This window comes from Polyodon spathula, chromosome 36 (genome assembly GCF_017654505.1).
Source record: "Polyodon spathula isolate WHYD16114869_AA chromosome 36, ASM1765450v1, whole genome shotgun sequence".
NCBI lineage: Eukaryota > Metazoa > Chordata > Actinopteri > Acipenseriformes > Polyodontidae > Polyodon > Polyodon spathula.
This window is the reverse complement of record NC_054569.1, coordinates 128307-154229: the sequence shown is the minus strand read 5'-3', so window position 1 is coordinate 154229 and position 25923 is coordinate 128307. Positions and strand designations below refer to the sequence as shown.

The window sequence follows — 25923 nt, the reverse complement described above, 5'->3', positions numbered from 1 at the left end:
ACTAATGCAAGACAGCATGCTCCTTAAGGACAATACACACTTCAGAAAAAAACTGGAAAAAAAAAGCATCCATTGGAGAATGCGGGCATCGATCCCGCTACTTCTCGCATGCTAAGCGAGCGCTCTACCATTTGAGCTAATTCCCCACACTTGGCCAGTTATGATACATAGCTGCCCAGAGCCAGATGAAAAATATTTTCTTATTACTAAGAAGAAGAAGAAGAAGAAGAAGAAGAAGAAGAAGAAGAAGAAGAAGAAGAAGAAGAAGATGATGATGATGATGAAAATTGTGATATTGTTTCAGACAGTTGTTGCCTTTGGTTTCATTCCTCCTTTTTGTCCCTCATTACCAGTAAAAGCAGGTGAAAAAAAAAGTATTGTCCTTCGAGCCGGAATTGAACCAGCGACCTAAGGATGCCCATGTGTTTCACTACAGTCCTCCGCTCTACCAGCTGAGCTATCGAAGGAAAGCTGAAAAATGTCCTGCTTGAGGACAATAGACAGTCAAGAAAAAGGCAGGAAAGAAGCAGCATCCATTGGAGAATACAAGCATCGCTCCTGCTGCTTCCCGCATGCTAAGCGAGCGCTCTACCATTTGAGCTAATTCCCCACACTTGGCCAGTTATGATACATAGCTGCCCAGAGCCAGATGAAAAATATTTTCTTATTACTGAAGAAGAAGAAGAAGAAGAAGAAGAAGAAGATGATGGTGATGGTGATGGTGATGATATTGTTTCAGACAGTTGTTGCCTTTGGTTTCATTCCTTCTTTTTGTCCCTCATTACCAGTAAAAGCAGATGGAAAAACAAAAGTATGGTCCTTTAAGTCAGAATTAAACCAGCAACCTAATGATGCCAAGGTGTTGCAGTACAGTCCTCCGCTCTAACAGCTGAACTAATGCAAGAGAGCATGCTCCTTGAGGACAATACACACTTCAGAAAAAAACTGGAAAAAAAAAGCATCCATTGGAGAATGCGGGCATCGATCCCGCTACTTCTCGCATGCTAAGCGAGCGCTCTACCATTTGAGCTAATTCCCCACACTTGGCCAGTTATGATACATAGCTGCCCAGAGCCAGATGAAAAATATTTTCTTATTACTGAAGAAGAAGAAGAAGAAGAAGAAGAAGAAGAAGAAGAAGAAGAAGAAGAAGAAGAAGAAGAAGAAGAAGATGATGATGATGATGAAAATTGTGATATTGTTTCAGACAGTTGTTGCCTTTGGTTTCATTCCTCCTTTTTGTCCCTCATTACCAGTAAAAGCAGGTGAAAAAAAAAGTATTGTCCTTCGAGCCGGAATTGAACCAGCGACCTAAGGATGCCCATGTGTTTCACTACAGTCCTCCGCTCTACCAGCTGAGCTATCGAAGGAAAGCTGAAAAATGTCCTGCTTGAGGACAATAGACAGTCAAGAAAAAGGCAGGAAAGAAGCAGCATCCATTGGAGAATACAAGCATCGCTCCTGCTGCTTCCCGCATGCTAAGCGAGCGCTCTACCATTTGAGCTAATTTTGCTTGAGGAAGAAAAAGGCAGGAAAGAAGCAGCATCCATTGGAGAATGCAAGCATCGCTCCTGCTGCTTCCCGCATGCTAAGCGAGCGCTCTACCATTTGAGCTAATTCCCCACACTTGGCCAGTTATGATACATAGCTGCCCAGAGCCAGACGAAAAATATTTTCTTATTACTGAAGAAGAAGAAGAAGAAGAAGAAGAAGAAGAAGAAGAAAGATGAAAATTCGTGCCGGAATTGAACCAGACAGTTGTTGCCTTTGGTTTCATTCCTTCTTTTTGTCCCTCATTACCAGTAAAAGCAGATGGAAAAACAAAAGTATGGTCCTTTAAGTCAGAATTAAACCAGCAACCTAATGATGCCAAGGTGTTGCAGTACAGTCCTCCGCTCTAACAGCTGAACTAATGCAAGAGAGCATGCTCCTTGAGGACAATACACACTTCAGAAAAAAACTGGAAAAAAAAAGCATCCATTGGAGAATGCGGGCATCGATCCCGCTACTTCTCGCATGCTAAGCGCTCTACCATTTGAGCTAATTCCCCACACTTGGCCAGTTATGATACATAGCTGCCCAGAGCCAGACGAAAAATATTTTCTTATTACTGAAGAAGAAGAAGAAGAAGAAGAAGAAGAAGAAGAAGAAGAAGAAGAAGAAGATGATGATGAAAATTGTGATATTGTTTCAGACAGTTGTTGCCTTTGGTTTCATTCCTCCTTTTTGTCCCTCATTACCAGTAAAAGCAGATGGAAAAACAAAAGTATGGTTCTTTAAGTCTGTTGCAGTACAGTCCTCCGCTCTAACAGCTGAACTAATGCAAGAGAGCATGCTCCTTGAGGACAATACACACTTCAGAAAAAAACTGGAAAAAAAACGCATCCATTGGAGAATGCGGGCATCGATCCCGCTACTTCTCGCATGCTAAGCGAGCGCTCTACCATTTGAGCTAATTCCCCACACTTGGCCAGTTATGATACATAGCTGCCCAGAGCCAGATGAAAAATATTTTCTTATTACTAAGAAGAAGAAGAAGAAGAAGAAGAAGAAGAAGAAGAAGAAGAAGAAGAAGATGATGATGATGATGAAAAAATTGTGATATTGTTTCAGACAGTTGTTGCCTTTGGTTTCATTCCTCCTTTTTGTCCCTCATTACCAGTAAAAGCAGGTGAAAAAAAAAGTATTGTCCTTCGAGCCGGAATTGAACCAGCGACCTAAGGATGCCCATGTGTTTCACTACAGTCCTCCGCTCTACCAGCTGAGCTATCGAAGGAAAGCTGTAAAATGTCCTGCTTGAGGACAATAGACAGTCAAGAAAAAGGCAGGAAAGAAGCAGCATCCATTGGAGAATGCAAGCATCGCTCCTGCTGCTTCCCGCATGCTAAGCGAGCGCTCTACCATTTGAGCTAATTCCCCACACTTGGCCAGTTATGATACATAGCTGCCCAGAGCCAGACGAAAAATATTTTCTTATTACTGAATAAGATGATAAGAAGAAGAAGAAGAAGATGATGGTGATGGTGATGATATTGTTTCAGACAGTTGTTGCCTTTGGTTTCATTCCTTCTTTTTGTCCCTCATTACCAGTAAAAGCAGATGGAAAAACAAAAGTATGGTTCTTTAAGTCAGAATTAAACCAGCAACCTAATGATGCCAAGGTGTTGCAGTATAGTCCTCCGCTCTAACAGCTGAACTAATGCAAGAGAGCATGCTCCTTGAGGACAATACACACTTCAGAAAAAAACTGGAAAAAAAACACGTCCATTGGAGAATGCGGGCATCGATCCCGCTACTTCTCGCATGCTAAGCGAGCGCTCTACCATTTGAGCTAATTCCCCACACTTGGCCAGTTATGATACATAGCTGCCCAGAGCCAGATGAAAAATATTTTCTTATTACTGAAGAAGAAGAAGAAGAAGAAGAAGAAGAAGAAGAAGAAGAAGAAGAAGAAGAAGAAGAAGAAGATGAAGATGATGAAAATTGTGATATTGTTTCAGACAGTTGTTGCCTTTGGTTTCATTCCTCCTTTTTGTCCCTCATTACCAGTAAAAGCAGGTGAAAAAAAAAAGTATTGTCCTTCGAGCCGGAATTGAACCAGCGACCTAAGGATGCCCATGTGTTTCACTACAGTCCTCCGCTCTACCAGCTGAGCTATCGAAGGAAAGCTGCTAAATGTCCTGCTTGAGGACAATAGACAGTCAAGAAAAAGGCAGGAAAGAAGCAGCATCCATTGGAGAATGCAAGCATCGCTCCTGCTGCTTCCCGCATGCTAAGCGAGCGCTCTACCATTTGAGCTAATTCCCCACACTTGGCCAGTTATGATACATAGCTGCCCAGAGCCAGACGAAAAATATTTTCTTATTACTGAAGAAGAAGAAGAAGAAGAAGAAGAAGAAGAAGAAGAAGAAGAAGAAGAAGAAGAAGAAGAAGAAGAAGAAGAAGAAGAAGAAGAAGAAGAAGAAGAAGAAGAAGAAGATGAAGGATGGTGATGATATTGTTTCAGACAGTTGTTGCCTTTGGTTTCATTCCTTCTTTTTGTCCCTCATTACCAGTAAAAGCAGATGGAAAAACAAAAGTATGGTTCTTTAAGTCAGAATTAAACCAGCAACCTAATGATGCCAAGGTGTTGCAGTATAGTCCTCCGCTCTAACAGCTGAACTAATGCAAGAGAGCATGCTCCTTGAGGACAATACACACTTCAGAAAAAAACTGGAAAAAAAAAGCATCCATTGGAGAATGCGGGCATCGATCCCGCTACTTCTCGCATGCTAAGCGAGCGCTCTACCATTTGAGCTAATTCCCCACACTTGGCCAGTTATGATACATAGCTGCCCAGAGCCAGACGAAAAATATTTTCTTATTACTGAAGAAGAAGAAGAAGAAGAAGAAGAAGAAGAAGAAGAAGAAGAAGAAGAAGAAGAAGAAGATTGAAAATTGTGATATTGTTTCAGACAGTTGTTGCCTTTGGTTTCATTCCTCCTTTTTGTCCCTCATTACCAGTAAAAGCAGGTGAAAAAAAAAGTATTGTCCTTCGAGCCGGAATTGAACCAGCGACCTAAGGATGCCCATGTGTTTCACTACAGTCCTCCGCTCTACCAGCTGAGCTATCGAAGGAAAGCTGAAAAATGTCCTGCTTGAGGACAATAGACAGTCAAGAAAAAGGCAGGAAAGAAGCAGCATCCATTGGAGAATGCAAGCATCGCTCCTGCTGCTTCCCGCATGCTAAGCGAGCGCTCTACCATTTGAGCTAATTCCCCACACTTGGCCAGTTATGATACATAGCTGCCCAGAGCCAGACGAAAAATATTTTCTTATTACTGAAGAAGAAGAAGAAGAAGAAGAAGAAGAAGAAGAAGATGATGATGATGATGATGGTGATGATATTGTTTCAGACAGTTGTTGCCTTTGGTTTCATTCCTTCTTTTTGTCCCTCATTACCAGTAAAAGCAGATGGAAAAACAAAAGTATGGTTCTTTAAGTCAGAATTAAACCAGCAACCTAATGATGCCAAGGTGTTGCAGTACAGTCCTCCGCTCTAACAGCTGAACTAATGCAAGAGAGCATGCTCCTTGAGGACAATACACACTTCAGAAAAAAACTGGAAAAAAAACGCATCCATTGGAGAATGCGGGCATCGATCCCGCTACTTCTCGCATGCTAAGCGAGCGCTCTACCATTTGAGCTAATTCCCCACACTTGGCCAGTTATGATACATAGCTGCCCAGAGCCAGATGAAAAATATTTTCTTATTACTGAAGAAGAAGAAGAAGAAGAAGATGATGATGATGAAAATTGTGATATTGTTTCAGACAGTTGTTGCCTTTGGTTTCATTCCTCCTTTTTGTCCCTCATTACCAGTAAAAGCAGATGATGAAGAAAAGCTGATGATGGACAATAGACACTTGAAAAAAACATAAAGAAAAAGTTTCAGACAGTTGTTGCCTTTGGTTTCTAATTCCTCCTTTTTGTCCCTCATTACCAGTAAAAGTAAAAGCAGGTGAAAAAAAAAAAGTATTGTCCTTCGAGCCGGAATTGAACCAGCGACCTAAGGATGCCCATGTGTTTCACTACAGTCCTCCGCTCTACCAGCTGAGCTATCGAAGGAAAGCTGCAAAATGTCCTGCTTGAGGACAATAGACAGTCAAGAAAAAGGCAGGAAAGAAGCAGCATCCATTGGAGAATGCAAGCATCGCTCCTGCTGCTTCCCGCATGCTAAGCGAGCGCTCTACCATTTGAGCTAATTCCCCACACTTGGCCAGTTATGATACATAGCTGCCCAGAGCCAGACATAAAATATTTTCTTATTACTGAAGAAGAAGAAGAAGAAGAAAGAAGAAGAAGAAGAAGAAGAAGAAGAAAGAAGAAGAAGAAGAAGAAGATGATGATGATGATGATATTGTTTCAGACAGTTGTTGCCTTTGGTTTCATTCCTTCTTTTTGTCCCTCATTACCAGTAAAAGCAGATGGAAAAACAAAAGTATGGTTCTTTAAGTCAGAATTAAACCAGCAACCTAATGATGCCAAGGTGTTGCAGTACAGTACAGCATCGCTCCTGCTGCTTCCCGCATGCTAAGCGAGCGCTCTACCATTTGAGCTAATTCCCCACACTTGGCCAGTTATGATACATAGCTGCCCAGAGCCAGACGAAAAATATTTTCTTATTACTGAAGAAGAAGAAGAAGTTCGATTCCCCATGAAAGAAGGATACCCAAGTAGAAAGAAAAGTAGCGCTCGGAAGAAAGTGGAAAAGCTAAGAAAGGAGAAGACAGAAGAAAAGAAGGAAGAGACCTTCGCTCTTTTACCTCCGCTCTAACAGCTGAACTAATGCAAGAGAGCATGCTCCTTGAGGACAATACACACTTCAGAAAAAAACTGGAAAAAAAACACGTCCATTGGAGAATGCGGGCATCGATCCCGCTACTTCTCGCATGCTAAGCGAGCGCTCTACCATTTGAGCTAATTCCCCACACTTGGCCAGTTATGATACATAGCTGCCCAGAGCCAGACGAAAAATATTTTCTTATTACTGAAGAAGAAGAAGAAGAAGAAGAAGAAGAAGAAGAAGAAGAAGAAGAAGAAGAAGAAGATTGATGATGATGATGATGAAAATTGTGATATTGTTTCAGACAGTTGTTGCCTTTGGTTTCATTCCTCCTTTTTGTCCCTCATTACCAGTAAAAGCAGGTGAAAAAAAAAGTATTGTCCTTCGAGCCGGAATTGAACCAGCGACCTAAGGATGCCCATGTGTTTCACTACAGTCCTCCGCTCTACCAGCTGAGCTATCGAAGGAAAGCTGCAAAATGTCCTGCTTGAGGACAATAGACAGTCAAGAAAAAGGCAGGAAAGAAGCAGCATCCATTGGAGAATGCAAGCATCGCTCCTGCTGCTTCCCGCATGCTAAGCGAGCGCTCTACCATTTGAGCTAATTCCCCACACTTGGCCAGTTATGATACATAGCTGCCCAGAGCCAGACGAAAAATATTTTCTTATTACTGAAGAAAGAAGAAGAAGAAGAAGAAGAAGAAGAAGAAGAAGAAGAAGAAGAAGAAGAAGAAGAAGAAGAAGAATGATGATGATGATGAAAATTGTGATATTGTTTCAGACAGTTGTTGCCTTTGGTTTCATTCCTCCTTTTTGTCCCTCATTACCAGTAAAAGCAGGTGAAAAAAAAAGTATTGTCCTTCGAGCCGGAATTGAACCAGCGACCTAAGGATGCCCATGTGTTTCACTACAGTCCTCCGCTCTACCAGCTGAGCTATCGAAGGAAAGCTGAAAAATGTCCTGCTTGAGGACAATAGACAGTCAAGAAAAAGGCAGGAAAGAAGCAGCATCCATTGGAGAATACAAGCATCGCTCCTGCTGCTTCTCGCATGCTAAGCGAGCGCTCTACCATTTGAGCTAATTCCCCACACTTGGCCAGTTATGATACATAGCTGCCCAGAGCCAGACGAAAAATATTTTCTTATTACTGAAGAAGAAGAAGAAGAAGAAGAAGAAGAAGAAGAAGAAGAAGAAGAAGAAGAAGATGAAGTGATGATATTGTTTCAGAAGAAGAAGATGATTTGATGATGATGATGAAAATTGTGATATTGTTTCAGACAGTTGTTGCCTTTGGTTTCATTCCTTCTTTTTGTCCCTCATTACCAGTAAAAGCAGATGGAAAAACAAAAGTATGGTCCTTTAAGTCAGAATTAAACCAGCAACCTAATGATGCCCATGTGTTTCACTACAGTCCTCCGCTCTACCAGCTGAGCTATCGAAGGAAGGCTGATGCTCCTTGAGGACAATAGACAGTCAAGAAAAAGGCAGGAAAAAAAACAGCATCCATTGGAGAATGCAAGCATCGCTCCTGCTGCTTCCCGCATGCTAAGCGAGCGCTCTACCATTTGAGCTAATTCCCCACACTTGGCCAGTTATGATACATAGCTGCCCAGAGCCAGATGAAAAATATTTTCTTATTACTGAAGAAGAAGAAGAAGAAGAAGAAGAAGAAGAAGAAGAAGAAGAAGAAGAAGAAGAAGAAGAAGAAGAAGAAGAAGATGATGATGGTGATGGTGATGATATTGTTTCAGACAGTTGTTGCCTTTGGTTTCATTCCTTCTTTTTGTCCCTCATTACCAGTAAAAGCAGATGGAAAAACAAAAGTATGGTCCTTTAAGTCAGAATTAAACCAGCAACCTAATGATGCCAAGGTGTTGCACTACAGTCCTCCGCTCTAACAGCTGAGCTAATGCAAGAGAGCATGCTCCTTGAGGACAATACACACTTCAGAAAAAAACTGGAAAATAAAAGCATCTATTGGAGAATGCGGGCATCGATCCCGCTACTTCTCGCATGCTAAGCAAGCGCTCTACCTTTTCCCCACAGTTGACCAAGTATGAGACGTGGCTGTCCAGAGAGGAAAATATGATACTGGGTTGGTTTCAGTGTTTTGGTCCAAGCTTGGTTTGTTTCTATATGTGTGTGTATCTCTGTTAGTGTATCTCAGCTGCCCCACCTTCTCTCCCAGTTTAGCATGGTCCTGGTTGTGGTGGGTAGGGTCTGCTTCTCCTGTTGCATTTGCTGACGTCACTGCAATGGGACCCACCTGTCCAGAAAGAAGTGGTTCAGTTAGATAAGACTCTCCAGAGGTATTAACATATAGCTCATGGATTTAGACCTTGACTCATACAGCAGGTCTCAGCCTTTAACCCAACACTCCTTACCAAGTGAATGAGGTGCGTGGTGAAGGTGGGGGGTACAGATGACAATACTCTGAGGGGTGCCAATCTACTTCTCTGACATGGTCCAGGCTCCGTCTCACACCTGCAGGTGGGAGAGATAAACATAGCAGTCAGCGCCAACCCTAGCATATAGGCAAGATGAGCAGTAATATGCATGCAACAAATTGAGATAAATAAAGTCACATACTGTATGGGCAGTCATGGATGGTTGGAATGTTTAATAACGTCCCCAGGGCATTGTACAGGCAGCCTGAGCATTATCATATTGCATGGGTTCTAAATCTTCATGTGTTACTCTTTGTGCAGCATGGTGGAATTAAACTTCTAAATGGGGGGGGTGGCTATTTAACCACCAATGCCCCCTCCCCCAGTGGTAATTTTTATCCCGTCTCACTTCTGAAAGTCCTCCTTGCCCCAGCATGCATATGTACCAGGGAGCTGTTCAGATGCAATGCTAACATTTGATCATCAGGTTGCACTGTTTTCAAAGCTATTATTGAAACTGCATTTGCAATATTTTTTATCTCGTCTCACTTCAGAAAATCCACCTTGCTCATGCTAGTGTATCTGCCAATCTGGCTCCAAACACATGCAAACATTATGAACAGTATACTGTGTCTCTAAGCACGTTCATTTCACCTTCAACTTCGGCGTTCAATTGTGAAATAACACAACTTAGCTATTGGGCTCCTGTAGTTTCTTACATGCAGATATTCCAAAAGTCAGTAATTTGGTCAACAATCCTAATACAGTGGAACCAGCACATTCATGAAAGAGCTTACAGTACAATCACTTATTTTCTGTAGATGTAAAAATGTACTCAGATTTTGGATGGGGAGCTACCTAGATGCAATTCTAACATTTGATCACCAGGTTGCACTGTTTTCAAAGTTATTATTGAAACTGAAATTGCAATATTTGTGTGCAAAGCAAAAATCATATTGGATCAAATAAGAGTAAGGAAGCTCTGAAAGGCAACATAGGATTGTATTGCAAACCCACAGGGGTACTCAAGGTTTTTACATGCTGATTCTAAAAAGCAAACTGAAGCAGGTTTCACAGGTTTCAGTCAGTTTTGATCAGCTAAGGGTGGCACTCCCACACACACAAGAGAACGAATGGCACTTCAGCTCCAGGGATCCATGAATAAGATTGATCACACTGCTTAAATACCTGCACATATACCTGAGGGTTTAGAGTAGTACATTGTTTTCTAAAAGGCTTTATTAACACATCACCAACCCACCTAACATTCAGGTACACTATGAAAGACTTCCCAGAAACATTCTGAGTGCAGGGAACTCCCTAGTCATGTGTACACCTGATTAAACTGATCTGTGTTACTGAAACATTAAAGAGCAGCTGAACGGTGCATTCTGTAAAAACAATTCAGTGCCCGTCTCTCCCTGCTCTATGGCTTTATTCAGTCACACATGCCTGGGTGTTCTTACACATACCCAGGCGTGTGGAGCACATGTCTTAGCGCACACCCCATTGTGGGTTATTGCTTACTTATTTACCAGATTAAGGCATGGATTTTCATTTCTGTATTGTTTGCATCATTTTATATATTGGGGTTTCCATAGCCAGATCTAATATGAATCCTTTTTTTGCATTCATTGGGTATTCTTCTTTAGCAGCTGTGAGCTCTTTCCTTTCTGAGATAGAACTGGAATTGATTGTTTTGTGAAAAGGAAGCTTGTAGCAAAATAAGTTCAGATTCAAATGATATTATTCGCATATTCTTAAAGGCTATGGTACTAATTCATATAGTAAGTGCAGAATTTTTTTATTGTATTTTTAGCAAACCCCATTCTCTCTGCTTTTCAAATTAGCTAGGTGTCTCTGTCTGACACCTGCAGCAATGTCTCTGCTGCCTGTTGCATTATTCATTCTGCTCACCGTGGCAACATCTGCAACCTGATTCTTCCTGGAAAATCCCCTTTGCTTCGTGCTTCACCTTGTCAAGCTGCTTTTCTTCCAAACAGAATGCTGTGGCAGTCACTCATGTAAGGAACTTGTGTGCCACCAGGCGTTTCCTTTAGTTGAGCTCGACACATTACATACATTACATTGAAATGCTTACTGGTGATGCAAATGCATTTACATCCAGTAACCCCATATTCTTACCGGTCACAAGAATGCACAGCTCCAAGTATCAATAAACAGAAATGTGAATGTGGTACAGCTATTTCTGAACTACAGAAAAAAGTATTACACTGTTTCTGATAACACTCTGATTACCAATGCTATTGTTTAATTCTTCCCATTGGTTTATCAGAATACAATTCACCACTGTGGCATCATTCTATTAGCTCTATTTTGGATGAGTTTCTTTTACCATTGTGCGAGTACAGAACCATTGCCATTGTAGGACTAATACAGCATGGTCATTGAAGATCATTTGGTAAGGGTGTAGTAAGGGTGTGATTATCAATGGTCTTCACTTGTTCTGTGCTACTAATTTATTAAGATTCAAAAAGCATTCAGTCCAGACTTTCCCGTCACAGTGAGTGTGTTAAACATTTTGAGAGAAAATGTTATTTTCAGAACACACCCCTCTGGTAGACGTTGTTTTTGTTCAGTTGTTTTGCACACACCCCTGTTTTTCTATTTTCAGTTGTTTTGCACACACCCCTCTGGTAGCCGTGCTCTATCGGTTTTTCTATGTTCAGTTGTTTTGCACACACCCCTCTGGTAGCCGTGCTCTATCGGTTGTTTTGCACACACCCCTCTGGTAGCCGTGCTCTATCGGTTTTTCTATTTTCAGTTGTTTTCGGTTTTTCTATTTTCAGTTGTTTTGCACACACCCCTCTGGTAGCCGTGCTCTATCGGTTTTTCTATTTTCAGTTGTTTTGCACACACCCCTCTGGTAGCCGTGCTCTATCGGTTTTTCTATTTTCAGTTGTTTTGCACACACCCCTCTGGTAGCCGTGCTCTGGTTTTGCACACACCCCTCTGGTAGCCGTGCTCTATCGGTTTTTCTATGTTCAGTTGTTTTGCACACACCCCTCTGGTAGCCGTGCTCTATCGGTTTTTCTATGTTCAGTTGTTTTGCACACACCCCTCTGGTAGCCGTGCTCTATCGGTTTTTCTATGTTCAGTTGTTTTGCACACACCCCTCTGGTAGCCGTGCTCTATCGGTTTTTCTATGTTCAGTTGTTTTGCACACACCCCTCTGCCACACACCCCTCTGGTAGCCGTGCTCTATCGGTATTTCTATGTTCAGTTGTTTTGCACACACCCCTCTGGTAGCCATGCTGGATCGGTCTTTACTAGCTCTATGACACACCCCTCTGCTGTTTTTTGCAGGTGGTTTTTTCTTTTGCTTTGCGGTTCTATCATGTGCAAGTTCTGGAGATGGATCTGACACAATACTTTGGGGCAATAGTGTTCTAAGAAGAGGATCCTCTTTTTTCTGCACCAGGTAGTGAAAGGAGAAGGATTTAGAAAACACTGATGTTTAGAAACCAAATGTAATTGAAATTTCACACAAATGATCATGTGAAAAACTCATTTGAATGCACGACCCACTGCTTGAGGGCAGTTTCACATCTTTGGACGCATTCAATACAAATAAAAATGCAATATTTAGTGGCTGTTTACTGCACCCCCTGTTAATGTTAGGGTAGGTCAAACTTCAAGACAAAGTCATATTTCATTTACTTGACTACTGAATTATCACACAGGACTGAGTCTCTAATTCCAAATAACCCACCTGGGCATATAAACCAGCAGCAAGAAACACTAAATGAAAAGATCTCTGCTACACCTCAACATCTCTCTCCAAGATATTTAACAAGTTCAAGGAATGTTACTGGTAAGAGTCTAATGTTTAAAAGAGACTGTATATATTTGAAGAATGTGTTAGAGGTCGTGTGTGTGTGTGTCTGTATGATGAATAGTATATATTGTATAGTATAGTATAGAGTATCGTAGTATATTATAGCTACTGTAGTATATTAAAGAATATTTACAGTAAAGTATATTAGATTAATGACTGTGCATATTTACTAGGTTATTATATCTTTTTCCTCTTGTTTCTGTAATATACTCTGGATTTTTTGAAGCTCTTAGTCCTCTCTATTGCAATGGCATTGTGAGCTTCAACACTATGTCCCATGAGCGTGCCTCAAGCCTGCCCTGCACTGGATTGCCCACCATGTTGTGGGACGGTGACTGAACAAGTCTGTCTGCATACAGAGCACTTACAGGTTGCTTTAAGGATGGTGCTCTGTGTGTGTTTGTGTTCAGAAGGAGCTCTGGTCGCCATGGCAAAGCGTGGAGCTGTGATCCTGTCTGGCTGTGGGGTGTACAATGGGAGTGAGATACTCACACTACTGACACTTTTAACATCGTAAAATGTGCGTTTTGTAAAATGTCACTTCCGTCACTTCTGGGCTGCATGTGCGGTGCTAAGTAGGCTGACGGGCTCGTTGAGACCCTCATTATCAGAATTATTTGTGCGTGTAATTTCCATTGCTCTTAAGCTTATATAGGGCGCAGTGCAAAATAATTGCCTGTCCGCAATGCAATTTGAAATTTGCATCCACACTTATTTACACTGCACTATACTAACATCTACCCCAAAGTGTTTTCAGGGCTGCAGCGTGTAAAACAAAATACATATTCAAGACAATAAGAAGGTGAGCAGAGATAATGCTGCTAGCACTAATAAGAGTTCACAATATTTATTTTAAAGCCTTAGTAGGAAGTTTTTGGCTTGTTAGTGTCACAAATGATGAATTTTCTATGGGTTTTGTGTATTGTTGTTTTTTTTATTTTTTATTGGAATCTGCTTATCTCAACCCCCAGTTGGTTTTATGTGTGTTGTGGCTGCCTGTTGGGTAGAGCACTTTCATCCCAGCAACAGGAAGTCCCGCCACAGCCAATGGCGGTCCAGGCAGGATTATATAAAGGTTTTGATTCAAAAGCTGAGACAGGAACACAGAAGACAGGAAGAACCAGGAGGAGCGTGTACAGGCAGAGCGCGCAGGGGGAGGGAGAATACGAACATTGGCAACAAGAACTTTGATCTGGGGGCAGACCAGCACTGGGACAATATTCAGGGATGGGTTTGGAGTTATTTTCTTATTTTTTATTGTCGTGTTGGGACAATATAGGTTTGTTATTTTCTTTTTGATTTGTATTTGGTGTGGCTATTGTACACACCACTGGTGCCTAGTGTGCGGTGTTATTTTATTCCTCTTTTTTTGGCACTCCCTTTTTGAAAGCTTAACTTGATTTTTTTTTTATTGCTGTGTGGTTTGGTTTTAACGATTTTTTACCCTCTTGTGAACAAATAAACTTTTGTTTTACCAGACGCTGCCCCATTGTGTGGGAAACCCGGGGAACAAAGAACCTATATGGGAGAAAGAAATAACTATATGGTTACTAAGGTCCAAAAAATGGCGTAGTCGTCCGCTACATAGGTACCCTAGCTAGGTTATCTCAGGGCACCCACCCGTGACATTTGTAACCTGGCAGGTGTTTTTCTCATTTTGTTAACTGTGCACAGGGGAAGGGTATTGACGGAAGGGCTAACACTTTCTAGGTAGCACATTAAACACTGTCGTTAATTACTACTTAACTCATGTATCACAAAAAGGTAGAGCGCTCATCAACAACTGGTGAGGTGCGTAGTGAAAAAAAAAAAAAAACTAATACATTCACAAAATAAAAGTTGGCAAACTCTCTCAGACAAGGTCCACAATTGTATTTAATCAATTCACTTGAGAAAACAGACGTTTTAATTCACATCACATAACTAGAACATAATACCATTACTGATTGTACATTTCACAATTATTAATCAAATTAAAACTTTCTATTAGTCAATTCATATCACAATTAGAACAAGGTACTGTTTTGAGTTACACTGTTTTGAATTAATTATTAAAGTCGAAACATCTTTGTAATGATTAAAAGCTGGTAGAAAATGAAAGTACTGTGTTATACCTTGTAACTAAGAATATTTTTCAATTAAATAAAATAAACACCAAAGCAATCACAATTGTTTCATTTGTATTATATTTGCATACTAGGGGCATCGCATTGGTTTCACATTTTGCATCTTGTATGCACATTGTCATCCTGTAGGTGATGATTTAATTGATAGAATTGACAGATGATATCTTCCAAACCAGTGACCTGCTACACAAATCAACAGTATGCAATTCCCATACAAAACTGTGAAATTACACACAATACAATTTTGTAAAAGATTAAATAAAATAACAATAATTCAATAAATAGAGCATTAGTGAGATTCACAGTGCTATCAGAAATGAGAGTATATACATTGTATAATCTGTGTAAACTGTGTGGTTTAAAGGTGACTGTCCCTATCTGTCATATAATGACACCACTGCTTTACTTACAATTGAGTATGATTGGGTAAATACTCACTAAAATTATGCATTATATAACAACAACAACAACAACAACAACAATAATACAATAAAACAAAACACAAATGGCATAAAGATCTTTTCCCCAGTGCCTTCAAATTGTTTTCTTCTAGTGTACGTCATCAAAGGATGTCATGAAGCCCTTCACTCCAGGTGCATGGTGAGGTGGGAGCAGTCCTGCATGTCTTCTATGTTCTCCACGGCATCAATGATGGCCTCCACCCTCTCTCCTGGCAGGACTGCCCCAGCATTTGCCCGGAACTTTTTCAGCAGACTGTCACGACTCAGTGGCTTCCTCCAGTGTCCATAAAAGGTGTCGCAACGACCCTTCAAGACATTGCCTGTTGTGAGGGTCAGCAGCACCTCTGCGTACATCTTATTGAAATTGGCAGGGTTGTCCTGGGGGTGCTCGACCCGTACTCTGCTCAGGAGGCTGATCAGCTCGGGGCGGTCCAGGAACGCTGGGCTGAACGACTGGACACTGACCTCGCCGTCCAGCAGAGCAGTGCAGGCGTTGAACTGGAAGGAGTGTCTGGCCTGGTGCTCGGATTCAGGGAAGGGACGGTTGATATATTTGGAGAGGGGGATTCTCAGTAGGATGCTCTGGATCATAGAGGGGTGGAACCCCCCTACAGTGTTGACCAAAAGCTCCCGCGCTGAGCATGCTGCGTCTGCCACCCAGTGCATGCCCAGGTGTGCAGGGAAGCGCTTGAAGGCTATGTCCTGGTCCTCCAGCAGGAAGCGGGGATCCTGTTCCTCTGGGGAGGGCAGTGCCTTTGGCAGGTAGTCGTTGTAGAAGGCACTAAAGCCAGCGCAGCCTGGGGTCGAGTCCAGGATCAGCGTGCTGGCCTCCAGGCCCCGGGAAGCCAGCAGTGCCGCCTCCATGCCGAGTCGGGCTGCGTTCCCGATATGAAGAGGTTTGGATTGAGTGGCAGCGTTGGCCATGGGAGCCCCTGCTAGGGAGGCAGCAATCGCCAGGGCGTTTGAGCACTGCAAGCGATCCAGGGAGAGCAGACGGGAGCAGGCAGCAGCACTACCCAGAGGGCCCACCACAGTCGGGGGATGGAACCTGAAGGGAGAAACACTGGCATGACCACCCTAGTAATTGAGAGAGTATCTCACATTATATATATTTTTTAATGGTTTTAAAATTCTGATTTAAAAACAAACTCAGATAGACAAACATTTATTATCATGCCTTCTAAAAGAAAAGGAAAGTGTAATAATAATTTCCAATAAAAACAACATAATCAATGTGAGGCTAAAAAAAAAACAGAAAAACAGATTAAGATTTGCTTGCAAATTTAAACACGATCTCGTTCATGCTGGAAGAATCCTGGCACACTTCCTTCTTGGCAGCACTACAGTATTGTGCCAAGTTTGTTTGGCAGCAGTCTCCTCACCTGTTGGGGATGTTTTGGGCTTCGTTGGAGAACCTCATGAGCCGGCCCTGAATCTCAATGCCCACGTTGAAGGCTAACAGGAGGTCCATCCCACTGGGCTTGGCGTTGCCAGGCAACATCTGAGCAATAGCGAGCAGGGCAGGAAGGACCGCCCCTGAGGGGTGAGTGGCTGGGTGCCAGGTATCATCGAAGTCCATTGAATGGACCTGCAAAGAAGAAAGTGAGGGCACAGTAAGTGTCTGGCACAGTGTGACATCTCCAGTGACATTCCTGACTGCGAGGAAGCCTGGCCGTGCCCCATCTTCCTACAAAAGAAACCTCAAGGACATGGATACAAACTTGAACTTTCATACACAACGGGATAATGGGAATGTGTCCTTAATACAGTCACTGCCCGATGGGCACATGTCCATTATAATGAACACATCACTATTGTTTAATTGATATTATATTTGCACAATTGAGGCATTACTTTGGTTTTGAATTTTCTGCATTATGGAAAAGTTTTTCTCCTTTGACTTTTTATAGAACTACTCCTTAATCATCTGCTAAGTAACCTGTAAAGTACACTTGTTGGCTTTTCTCAAACAATTGCTTAAGAGATAAAATAAACATTTAAACTATTTTATGTTGAAATAATAACACATCTCTTCCAAGAGCTATTGATTTGTGTATGTATATACTGATAGTAAATATTGGCAACCCAGCCTCACGATGATTTATGTTTTGGAATGCAGTATTTCAAGGGGTGTTTTCATGGAAATTAGTTGCAGACAGTGTAATGAAAAATGACACACGCTGCACAACTTGTCAGCTGCTACAATGTGCTCATTTCATGGACTACAGCTTTACAATTTGAAAGGGCTGAGCATTATGTAAACAAATTCAGAGGCTTACCGCTACTCCATTGACAAAGGCTGCCAGACTCGGAGAGAGTCTTGTGTGCCATCGACCAAAGACTGAACTGATGTAATCTGGAGCATACATTTGCTGCAAAGAGAGTTAATCACAGATCATTATAGGATCTGAACGTTCTTTAAGATGGAAACAAGCAAGTTCAATTCTTGATTATCATCACCCTGGTTTGACAATGCAAATTTCAACTGGAATGGTGACTGTTCAGTGAAATGGGGTAAGTACTGAAGGAATGGTTTATATTAAAATTGTACTGCCAGGGCTCATTTCTTTGGCCTGTGTGCCCTCTGTACCATAGCCCAGTGCAAGCCTCAGCTGAAGGATTACCTGGCAGTGCTGCAGAGCCAGCTGGAAGACGTGGGAGGTGCTTCCCAGCAGCCCCACCCCGATGCTGTCCAGGATCATCCTCTTACTGCGGTGCAGCACAGTGTCTGACAGCTGGCCCGGGTGCACAGAGTGGATGAACCCTCCAAAACTGCTGGTGACTGTCTCCTCTGGGGCAGGCCTTTCCTGCACTGCAGGGCAACAAACAGCAGGTCAGTCTCTGCCTGTGCCTCACTTTAGTATTCAGAGCATCAACTCTACAATAATGGACTAAAATAACAACATCTAAACATAATCGGGTCCATTCAATTAGCGTTAGTATGAAATCCTTAAATCGACATTATTTACACTGTTTTTTTTTTTTAATCAAGTAGCTTTTTAAAATGTTTACCTTCAACTGCAGATTTGTGTAGAAGTCGCAGGCAGGAAAAGTGCCTTGGAGTTCTCTGAAACTAATTTAAAAAGGAATCAGATAAAATTAATATGCTATATGACAGAAAATGATAATAATAATAATAATAATAATAATAATAATAATAATAATAATAATAATAATAATAATAATAATGCACACATTTCTGAGAGTTTGAATGCAGTGATTACCTTGAGTGCTGAGAGCATGGTGTTGTTCAGTAGGTTGCTGTGTATCACAGTGTTCTGTCACTGAGCTGTGTATCTGCCGTGGTTTCATCCTCTTTATATATTTTTCATACCGGGATACCCATCGCCCAACAGGTTCCAAACCCTCCTTCTTTTAGTGAAACTATTCAACTAATTGGGGGGATTTTTCTAATCTGACCAGGAAACGGGTTCTGTAATAAGCAGGAAGGGGTCTGGACTCTTGGGGAATCCCCCTCTTTCTCTGTTCTGGGAGGACACTTACTGACAACTTGGGTCGATCACACTGACACGCAGCTGGCAGTTTTTTATTGTATGCTTTTATATTGAGAACTTAGCACTGGGAGACCCCCTGCCTGAATGGTCCTTCAAGATGGGCCTGATCGACAAGTTAAAAATCTATTTTAACATGTCCAGCTGGCAGCACAGTGTCTTAAAGCGAGGCATGTTGCCCTCTAAATAATTAGGTAGGAACGTATAACAATAATGTTAAACATAAAAAAAGACATGATATTTATATTATCATGCAATGCTGGCTCTGAGGATCAGCCTTGATTTGGTCTCCCCAGCGCATCAGCATGCACAACTTTTGAATTAATTTTGTTTATTTATTTATTTTTAACTTTTATTATTTATATTTATTGGAATGAATTAGTTCATTCTTTTCTGTTGAGTCCTGCTGGCATAATCGTGTTCAGTCTGTTGATCCATTTACTTTCTTTTATTCTTCTAGATGTCGCATTGTCTAGTTTTAGCTGTTCTAATACTACAAACTTTACATCATTCATGTCATGTCCTTGACTGGTGAAGTGTTGTACTATTGGTTCATTCATTTTTTTTATTTCTAATTAATGAAAGGTGGTTCTGAATTATTTTATATAAAGTTGTTCTAGTCTCTCCAAAATATTTTATTTCATCACATTTCTCACAGGCTATTCCATAAACAGCATTGCTATTTTTGAAGTAGATATTAGTATTTAGTGGATATGTGTTGTTCTTGTGTTTAATTATATTTTTTCTTTTGTCCATGTATTTACACACTTTACATGCACCAGTGCAAGTATCTGTAGAATCTATTGTGACTTTTATGTTTACTGTGAACTAAAATATCACCTAAATTAGCTTCTCTTTAGAATGCCTTTAGAACTGGGGCCTTAAGAAATACTTTTTTCAATTTTTCTGAATTATGTAGAATCTGCAAGTGTTTCCAAACTATCTTAGAAATATTGGGCAAAAGTTTAGAGTAAGTCATTACTAATGGGACTCTCTTGACCTTTTTATCTCTATTTTTATAATCTACTAGATCATCTTTTTAGTTTATCTACTTTTCTTAACGTTGTCTCTATAATTCTTTCTTTGTATCCTGTTCTTTTAAGATTTGTTTTTAATTCATTTCTTTTACATTGTCACTTTCTTTAGAGCATATATATATATATATATATATATATATATATATATATATATATATATATATATATATATATATATATATATGTTTTATTTTTAATTGGTTATTTAAGCTGCGTTTAAAAACAATGTATTAATAATAATAATAGCTCTTAGCTTTTACTGTTGTTGGTTTTTTACATTTTATTTCATACAAAGATACAATCACACAACAAAATAATACGTTAAAGGGAAATACGTGTGCGATATTTGCGGTTCTTGGAGCTGGGAGACACTGGTTAGACGAGTAGCCTAAGAGCTGGAGCAGGTCAGACCAGCTAGGAGCTGGGAGATGCTGGTCAGACTAGAAAGAGCTCATAAACTATTCACACCAGCTTAAGTTTTTCCAAAACACAACATTAGCTGGTGACCATCTAGTGCTGGAATTTGAACGTTTATTTTATAAATACGTAATGCGTTCAAATATGTATGTATAAAGAACACAAAATCTAGTTATGTACAGTAAATACCTCCCAGCAATATCTAATCAAAAGCAATATCCAACATGTTGTTATATTCTTAATTTCTAGTTTTAAAATAGCATACAAACCCGCATGTCTGTGGCCAAATTCTAAATTGTTTAGGGAAACGGAAGAATTTCTTTCTGCTAACTGTATAGATGGAAATGCGATTTATGTCTTTCTGAATATGCCATTATGTCACTGCACCTATTCTTTTACGGTTATTTTCAATCCATGCTTTTGTTTTACAGTACCAATCAACGATTATGAGAAAACACACGTGAACTTTCTTAAAGTTATATAAGGGTACTACTCTAGCCTGTGGAGATATTAAAGGATTTTGCAAGGGCTAGTGTGGGAAATGCGTGCAGTTACTGATCAGACAAAAGAAAGCAATTTAATCTTCCTTATTATAAGCACAAGCTTGATCTCTCTATCTTTTACCGTGGAGTCAACAAGTCCAGCCCTGACTAACAAAACACGACCACACGCGAAATCAACTCATTCTCATCGACTGGTACTGAAAATGCGAGGATTGAATATAATCGCACAGGCGGGGAATCTACCCTTCAGTTAACACGTTTAAACAAGTTCCTACCCGTTTTAAGTAATAGTTTATCTTTTTCAAACATTAAAAACTATGAAACGCGAGCAAATACACCACCCTAACTCCTAGCACCCAAAAAGACCAGAAACGGAGGGGCGCTGGCGCAAATATGATCGCATGCCCGGGGCGCTAAAACGTTTAGTTAAGGCTCTGCTATAAAAAACAAACAAACAAAAAAAACCAACAACAAAAACCGAAACTCTGACCTCTTAAAGTCCACATTGCAGCTGAAGAGAAACCTTGCTGACCAGGTACTGTATTACCAATCGTGTTTCCTATTTTTAGAGTTAGACAGATGCTTGTTTGATTATTTAGAAGCTATTTAATTGTATTTATATACATTATGTTAGTGTTTGCTTATTTTTTATTTATTAAAAGTACCAACTATTTTAGTTAACTAGTAGAAACGTAGATTATTGTAGCACACACACACACACACACACACACACACACACACACACACACACACATATATATATCCCATACTGCATGCATTGGGGGCGCCCATTCTCATGAGTGTGATAACAATTATTGATATGAAAATAGAAAACAAACACACGGGTGCAACTTAATATTTTTATTTATGGACATCATACATAACATTTTCAAAGCAGAAACATCGTATTTACATTGAAAATTTTACTTGTTTCTAATTTTTACCAAAACGAGCAAAGATACATTAAAAACTGAAGTAAAATAAACTTCACGCAATAAACTTGTGTGTAAACAGGTGGAGAAAGCGCTATGCGCAAATACAATTATAAAACATCAAATGCGTGTATATAGACCTGCGTATATAGAAGGGGAGGGGAGCGAGATTATTGACTGAAAGTTTTACCCGTTGGCCCTAAAAGTAGGTCCGTTACAGCTCTGTCTGTCTGTTCAGAGTCCTCTCCTAGTACAATCTACGCTGAAAACACGCTTTTCAACTGTACCAGAGCATTTGCCCCAGACTGCCTTTTCACAACGGGCGCAGACATCAAGAGATCTGTTTTTACTGCATTTAGCAGCCTGGCATTGTCTTATTCCAAGTGCCAGCGGGCGCAGCGCAGGCTGAAGACTGGGGTACCTTTGCCAGCCGGCTTTCATGCCTCTTAGCAAAATGTTTCTGCTGGCCACAGGCCACCTGCGAGCAGGCCACCGTTGACAGAATACAGCCGTGCCATTTAATCCAGTATATGAACCTACTTCGTTGCGTTGTAAAGCATGAGTCTGGGCTTTGGTTTAGCATCAGTCCCGATGGTCACTGATTTGTGCAGCGCTTGGAATGGATGTATTTTATTATTTTGCACGCCTGTACACAGTCGGGGTGGCGCAGTCGCTCTGCCTGAGGAGTGGAGTGGAGTGCGGGGGGCAGTTACAACATGCGAGCTGAGTGCGGGGACGGGCAGAAGAGAGAAAAGCAGCGTAGCGATATCGCACTGCATTGTGATTCAGTGTGGATATTTTGTGACAACTTCTAATAAATAATAAATATGTGTAGGATGACTTTCCTTAGTGTTTCAGCACTCGACAGGAGTATATAATACGCTCTTTCACAATGACTTTGAATTTATTACAAAGCCCAGACTAAATTGTCGGCTATATTGTATTGATTTCAATAAGCCGCATAAACTGCGTGTTTTGCGGTTGAAGAAGCAAGTGCTTATAACTTATTAATTTTTACGATTCTGCAGCTGAAACACCGTATGGGTATTTAATTCAAATATTTAGTAACACTTAAAAACAGACTGCAGGAGAGATTCACATACACGGAGATATTTAAATTTGAATCGCAAAAGCCGTTTAAAAAGCCGCTATGGCGGTGCTAGTATTAATCCCCTTTGGAAGTACAACTGATGAGGAGTCCAACTTGAGAACCGGCATAGACTGACAAAGGGACTGGTGGTGTGCTGGTCCTGCATACAATTCAATATCATAGGCTATGCAACTAGCCCCAGTAAGAAAAAAAAATGTAACCCAGCTTCTTTGGTTTAATTGTGTGTTTTTTTGTTCAGCTTTCCACAGAGTGGTCAAAGCAGTTCATGCAGTTTGATAACACGGTTAGTATTGCCTTGTGGTATTTTAGATTTGTCAGTAAAGTGGAAGTTTTGCTTGATGTTCTCCCACCAATGAAGTGACATAACATCAGCTGCCTGGGGTATATAGTATTTTAAGCTCCAGTACTTCCTTAACCCAGGCATAGCAATGAAGGACATGTAGAAAACAGCACCTAAGAGCTTTCATACATTTTTACAACATACACTGTGCCCCACAAACACAAATGCTCGCTTTCTTATTTTGGCATTGAGGTGAATGAAGCCTGGTTTAACGTGCACTAGCAGGCTGGGTCTGGTCATCTAAAGTGTAAGTTTCCTTGTCATACTTGTGTCACTCTAAAATGTATTTTAAGTCAAAACAGGATGAACAATCGTTCATTTCCTTGTGCAGTTACAATGAGTCGTGCTTATTGGTCAATACCGCTGTAGGCTGAATCACTGGCGGGAGGTAATATGTATTCTTTCATTTGTATTGTGAAGTCTTTTGCAATTTAAAGTTCACCTGTACTCATGGTGGGGTTACCTGTGCAGGTGTATACTGTGCTCATTAGCTTCTTTACAGATAGACTAGAGTTACCTTTAAGCCTGTATTACCCTGATTTTCAGTATTTATTTTGTTTCCTAGTTTTTACCTATATATAGCTGCAGTTCAGGAGTCCTGAATTCTCCTACCTTACAACATCTAAGATCATCAAGCAGACTCCCACAAGTGAGCAGAGATTGAGCTGGAAGTGCTGAGAGTGAGTTGAGAGAATTAGAGGGAACGTGAAACACAGTGAGCTTGCAGCTGTACCTCCAATTCAACACAACGATGACCCCCTCCCTGGCTGAACTGTCTGAGACCTACTGGAAGGGTGGCTTCCTAACAGGAGTGCCAGTGCTAGACCCCGAAGAGCTGGACCTTCTATTTGAACAGATGTCAAATCTTTTGCCATGGGTTGTATCAATGCACTGCTGAGTGCCTGTCCTCCTCTATTCCCTACTCTCTCCACTGTCCGGTTGGAGTATGCCCAGCACAGTCTTCATAACGTGCACTTGAAGTACCGCTGGGTGATGTCTCTGGCCACCCATCCCCAGGTGCTGGAGCTAATCAAGAGGATCCAGGGACCCAACGTCATCCTCCTCGATTCACGCTTCGTCTGCAAATACCCGACCAAACAGGAGAGCCCCGAAGCTGCCTGTGAAAGTCAGAAGCCTGTGCTTCCCTATGTTGCCTGGCACCAGGACATCAGGTCAGTAATGTAGGACGGCAATGCCTCATTTTAAACACATACAGTTCATGTATACTGTCCCCTGTCAAACTTCTTTCTATATTCCCTTTAAAGGTTTTGAGGTTTCTTTATATCAATCCTGTTTATTGCACCTTTGAGTAAAGGTCTCCATGAAACACTGACATAATGAAGGTGCGGTGTTGTTTATTGAATCAACCTTGGTTACTGACAAGTCCATGCACAAAGCTTATAGCTCCTGTATTTTTTATTTTTATTTTTTTGTATCAGTCCAACTGGAAGTTTATCTAATATTAGAAAAAAAAAAAAGTTTTTAAAGGTAAAACAAGAAAATAAGAGGGTGTTTGTTTAGTGCAAACTCAGTGACTGCGCTAATTACACAAGCACTGGACCTCAAGGGGGCTTGTTAATGCAATGATGCTGGGGTTTGTTGTTGTGGAGATGATGCTTAAATCATCACTGACCCTGAGTGTGGTTTTGAATGGCAGGTCCTGGGGTTTTGAGGGGGGTTCGGTGGCTCGGTGTGGCTGGCCCTGGACGATGTAGACTGAGAGAATGGATTCCTGCACTCATCCCAGGTAGCGCGACTCTCATCTTTTCTGCTTGCATTTATTGCACATTGCTCTTGTTTAGATGCATCTTGCTGCTATTTCATATTTAAATATTGCTCATATGTATTTATCTCTCTATAGCTGCTGCCAGGGTCTTTAAATACCTGGTGAACAAATGAAACATATTTTTCATCAATTTTGAATGGCGTGGTTTTAGATTTTATGACTGAATCTTAAACAACAGTCTAACCGATCAACTTTAATGGTACAAAAACTGGTGTTCATTTTAAAGCAAGTTCAATTTCTTTAAATGAAACTTAATTCCATTATATCTTTTACGAAGTCATCATCAAAGTCTCCTCCCCCATATCACCTCATCCAACCCAGGGAACATGCTGACAGCCAATCAGGAGATCCCAGAACCCCTCCTCAACATGAGTGAGGCTGTGGAGCGCCCTCTGCTGGTCGGACACATGCCTGTAAGTAACCTCTATGTACACAATTCCCCCTGAGAAGTGGGCTGGCTCAGTGGAATTGCACTTCAGGAGTGTTATTGTGCTTTCGAATATTGCAGTTTTCGTATATATTTATTCACATGGTATCAAAAGAAAGCGTAACATCTCAAGAACAATACATGTCTACATGTATGCTTTGCAGTCGTGGCCTTTTACTTTGAAATCGGGCTTCACAACCAAAAAAGGACATCCTTGAGAAATTCCAAAGTGTTCTATGTTCTAACAGGAGATCGTACAGTAAATAATGTCCCAAACTCCACCAATCATGATTATTGAACTAGTTTTTGTTGCATTTTTTAAATGTTATAAATATTGGATACTCAAAGAAAAAGTTTAATTCACAAAAAAAAAAAAAAACTGCAAGAACCAGGTGTCAGCAGAGTCATGGCTCCTGTCAGCACAAGAGGGCGCTGTGCTCATTCTAATCCCCTACACCCTAGATTCACGACGGTCTGACAATCCATGCACGTGAGCCCAACCTGTCCACTCAGCGGCGCTGTGGGTTCGTTATACGCTCTGTGCCAAACTCTGCCCATCCTGTTCAGGAAAGCACATCAACTTTCAAGAGGGAGAGAGGGGTCGACCTGAGCTTAAATATTTGGGAGACCCTCAAATATCTTCAAAATGAGACATGCCGTACTGATAGTTTTTGTAAAACACATTAAAGCTTCATATACTC

General features: G+C 41.0%; 1 protein-coding gene and 8 non-coding genes across 9 annotated transcripts; all 9 read right to left on the bottom strand.

Annotated features, from left to right (window-relative positions):
* Positions 1-380: 380 nt before the first annotated feature.
* trnay-gua lies at positions 381-467 on the bottom strand. The gene is given in 2 exon segments: positions 381-416; positions 431-467. It is a non-coding gene; the product is annotated as a tRNA-Tyr (tRNA).
* Positions 468-1283: 816 nt separating this feature from the next.
* trnay-gua lies at positions 1284-1370 on the bottom strand. Its single transcript is given in 2 exon segments — positions 1284-1319; positions 1334-1370. It is a non-coding gene; the product is annotated as a tRNA-Tyr (tRNA).
* Positions 1371-2689: 1319 nt separating this feature from the next.
* trnay-gua lies at positions 2690-2776 on the bottom strand. Its single transcript is given in 2 exon segments — positions 2690-2725; positions 2740-2776. It is a non-coding gene; the product is annotated as a tRNA-Tyr (tRNA).
* An 801-nt stretch (positions 2777-3577) lies between these two features.
* trnay-gua lies at positions 3578-3664 on the bottom strand. Its single transcript is given in 2 exon segments — positions 3578-3613; positions 3628-3664. It is a non-coding gene; the product is annotated as a tRNA-Tyr (tRNA).
* Positions 3665-4530: 866 nt separating this feature from the next.
* Positions 4531-4617, bottom strand: trnay-gua. The gene is given in 2 exon segments: positions 4531-4566; positions 4581-4617. It is a non-coding gene; the product is annotated as a tRNA-Tyr (tRNA).
* A 903-nt stretch (positions 4618-5520) lies between these two features.
* On the bottom strand, positions 5521-5607 carry trnay-gua. The gene is given in 2 exon segments: positions 5521-5556; positions 5571-5607. It is a non-coding gene; the product is annotated as a tRNA-Tyr (tRNA).
* A 1098-nt stretch (positions 5608-6705) lies between these two features.
* trnay-gua lies at positions 6706-6792 on the bottom strand. Its single transcript is given in 2 exon segments — positions 6706-6741; positions 6756-6792. It is a non-coding gene; the product is annotated as a tRNA-Tyr (tRNA).
* A 389-nt stretch (positions 6793-7181) lies between these two features.
* Positions 7182-7268, bottom strand: trnay-gua. The gene is given in 2 exon segments: positions 7182-7217; positions 7232-7268. It is a non-coding gene; the product is annotated as a tRNA-Tyr (tRNA).
* Positions 7269-14424: 7156 nt separating this feature from the next.
* LOC121304038 (cis-aconitate decarboxylase-like) lies at positions 14425-18933 on the bottom strand. The gene is made up of 6 exons (XM_041234990.1): positions 18382-18933; positions 18170-18230; positions 17782-17969; positions 17437-17529; positions 16540-16745; positions 14425-16205 (listed from the first exon to the last, which is right to left on the bottom strand). The coding sequence occupies exons 1-6, from the start codon at positions 18397-18399 to the stop codon at positions 15281-15283; spliced, it is 1491 nt and encodes a 496-aa protein (XP_041090924.1). The 5' UTR covers positions 18400-18933; the 3' UTR covers positions 14425-15280.
* Positions 18934-25923: the final 6990 nt, after the last annotated feature.

Coding starts and splice junctions, on each gene's coding strand:
- LOC121304038 (XM_041234990.1), bottom strand. Junction 17,970..18,169: donor ACACAAATCTGCAGTTGAAG/GTAAACATTTTA, acceptor GTTGCCCTGCAG/TGCAGGAAAGGCCTGCCCCA. Junction 17,530..17,781: donor TGGCTCTGCAGCACTGCCAG/GTAATCCTTCAG, acceptor CTCTCTTTGCAG/CAAATGTATGCTCCAGATTA.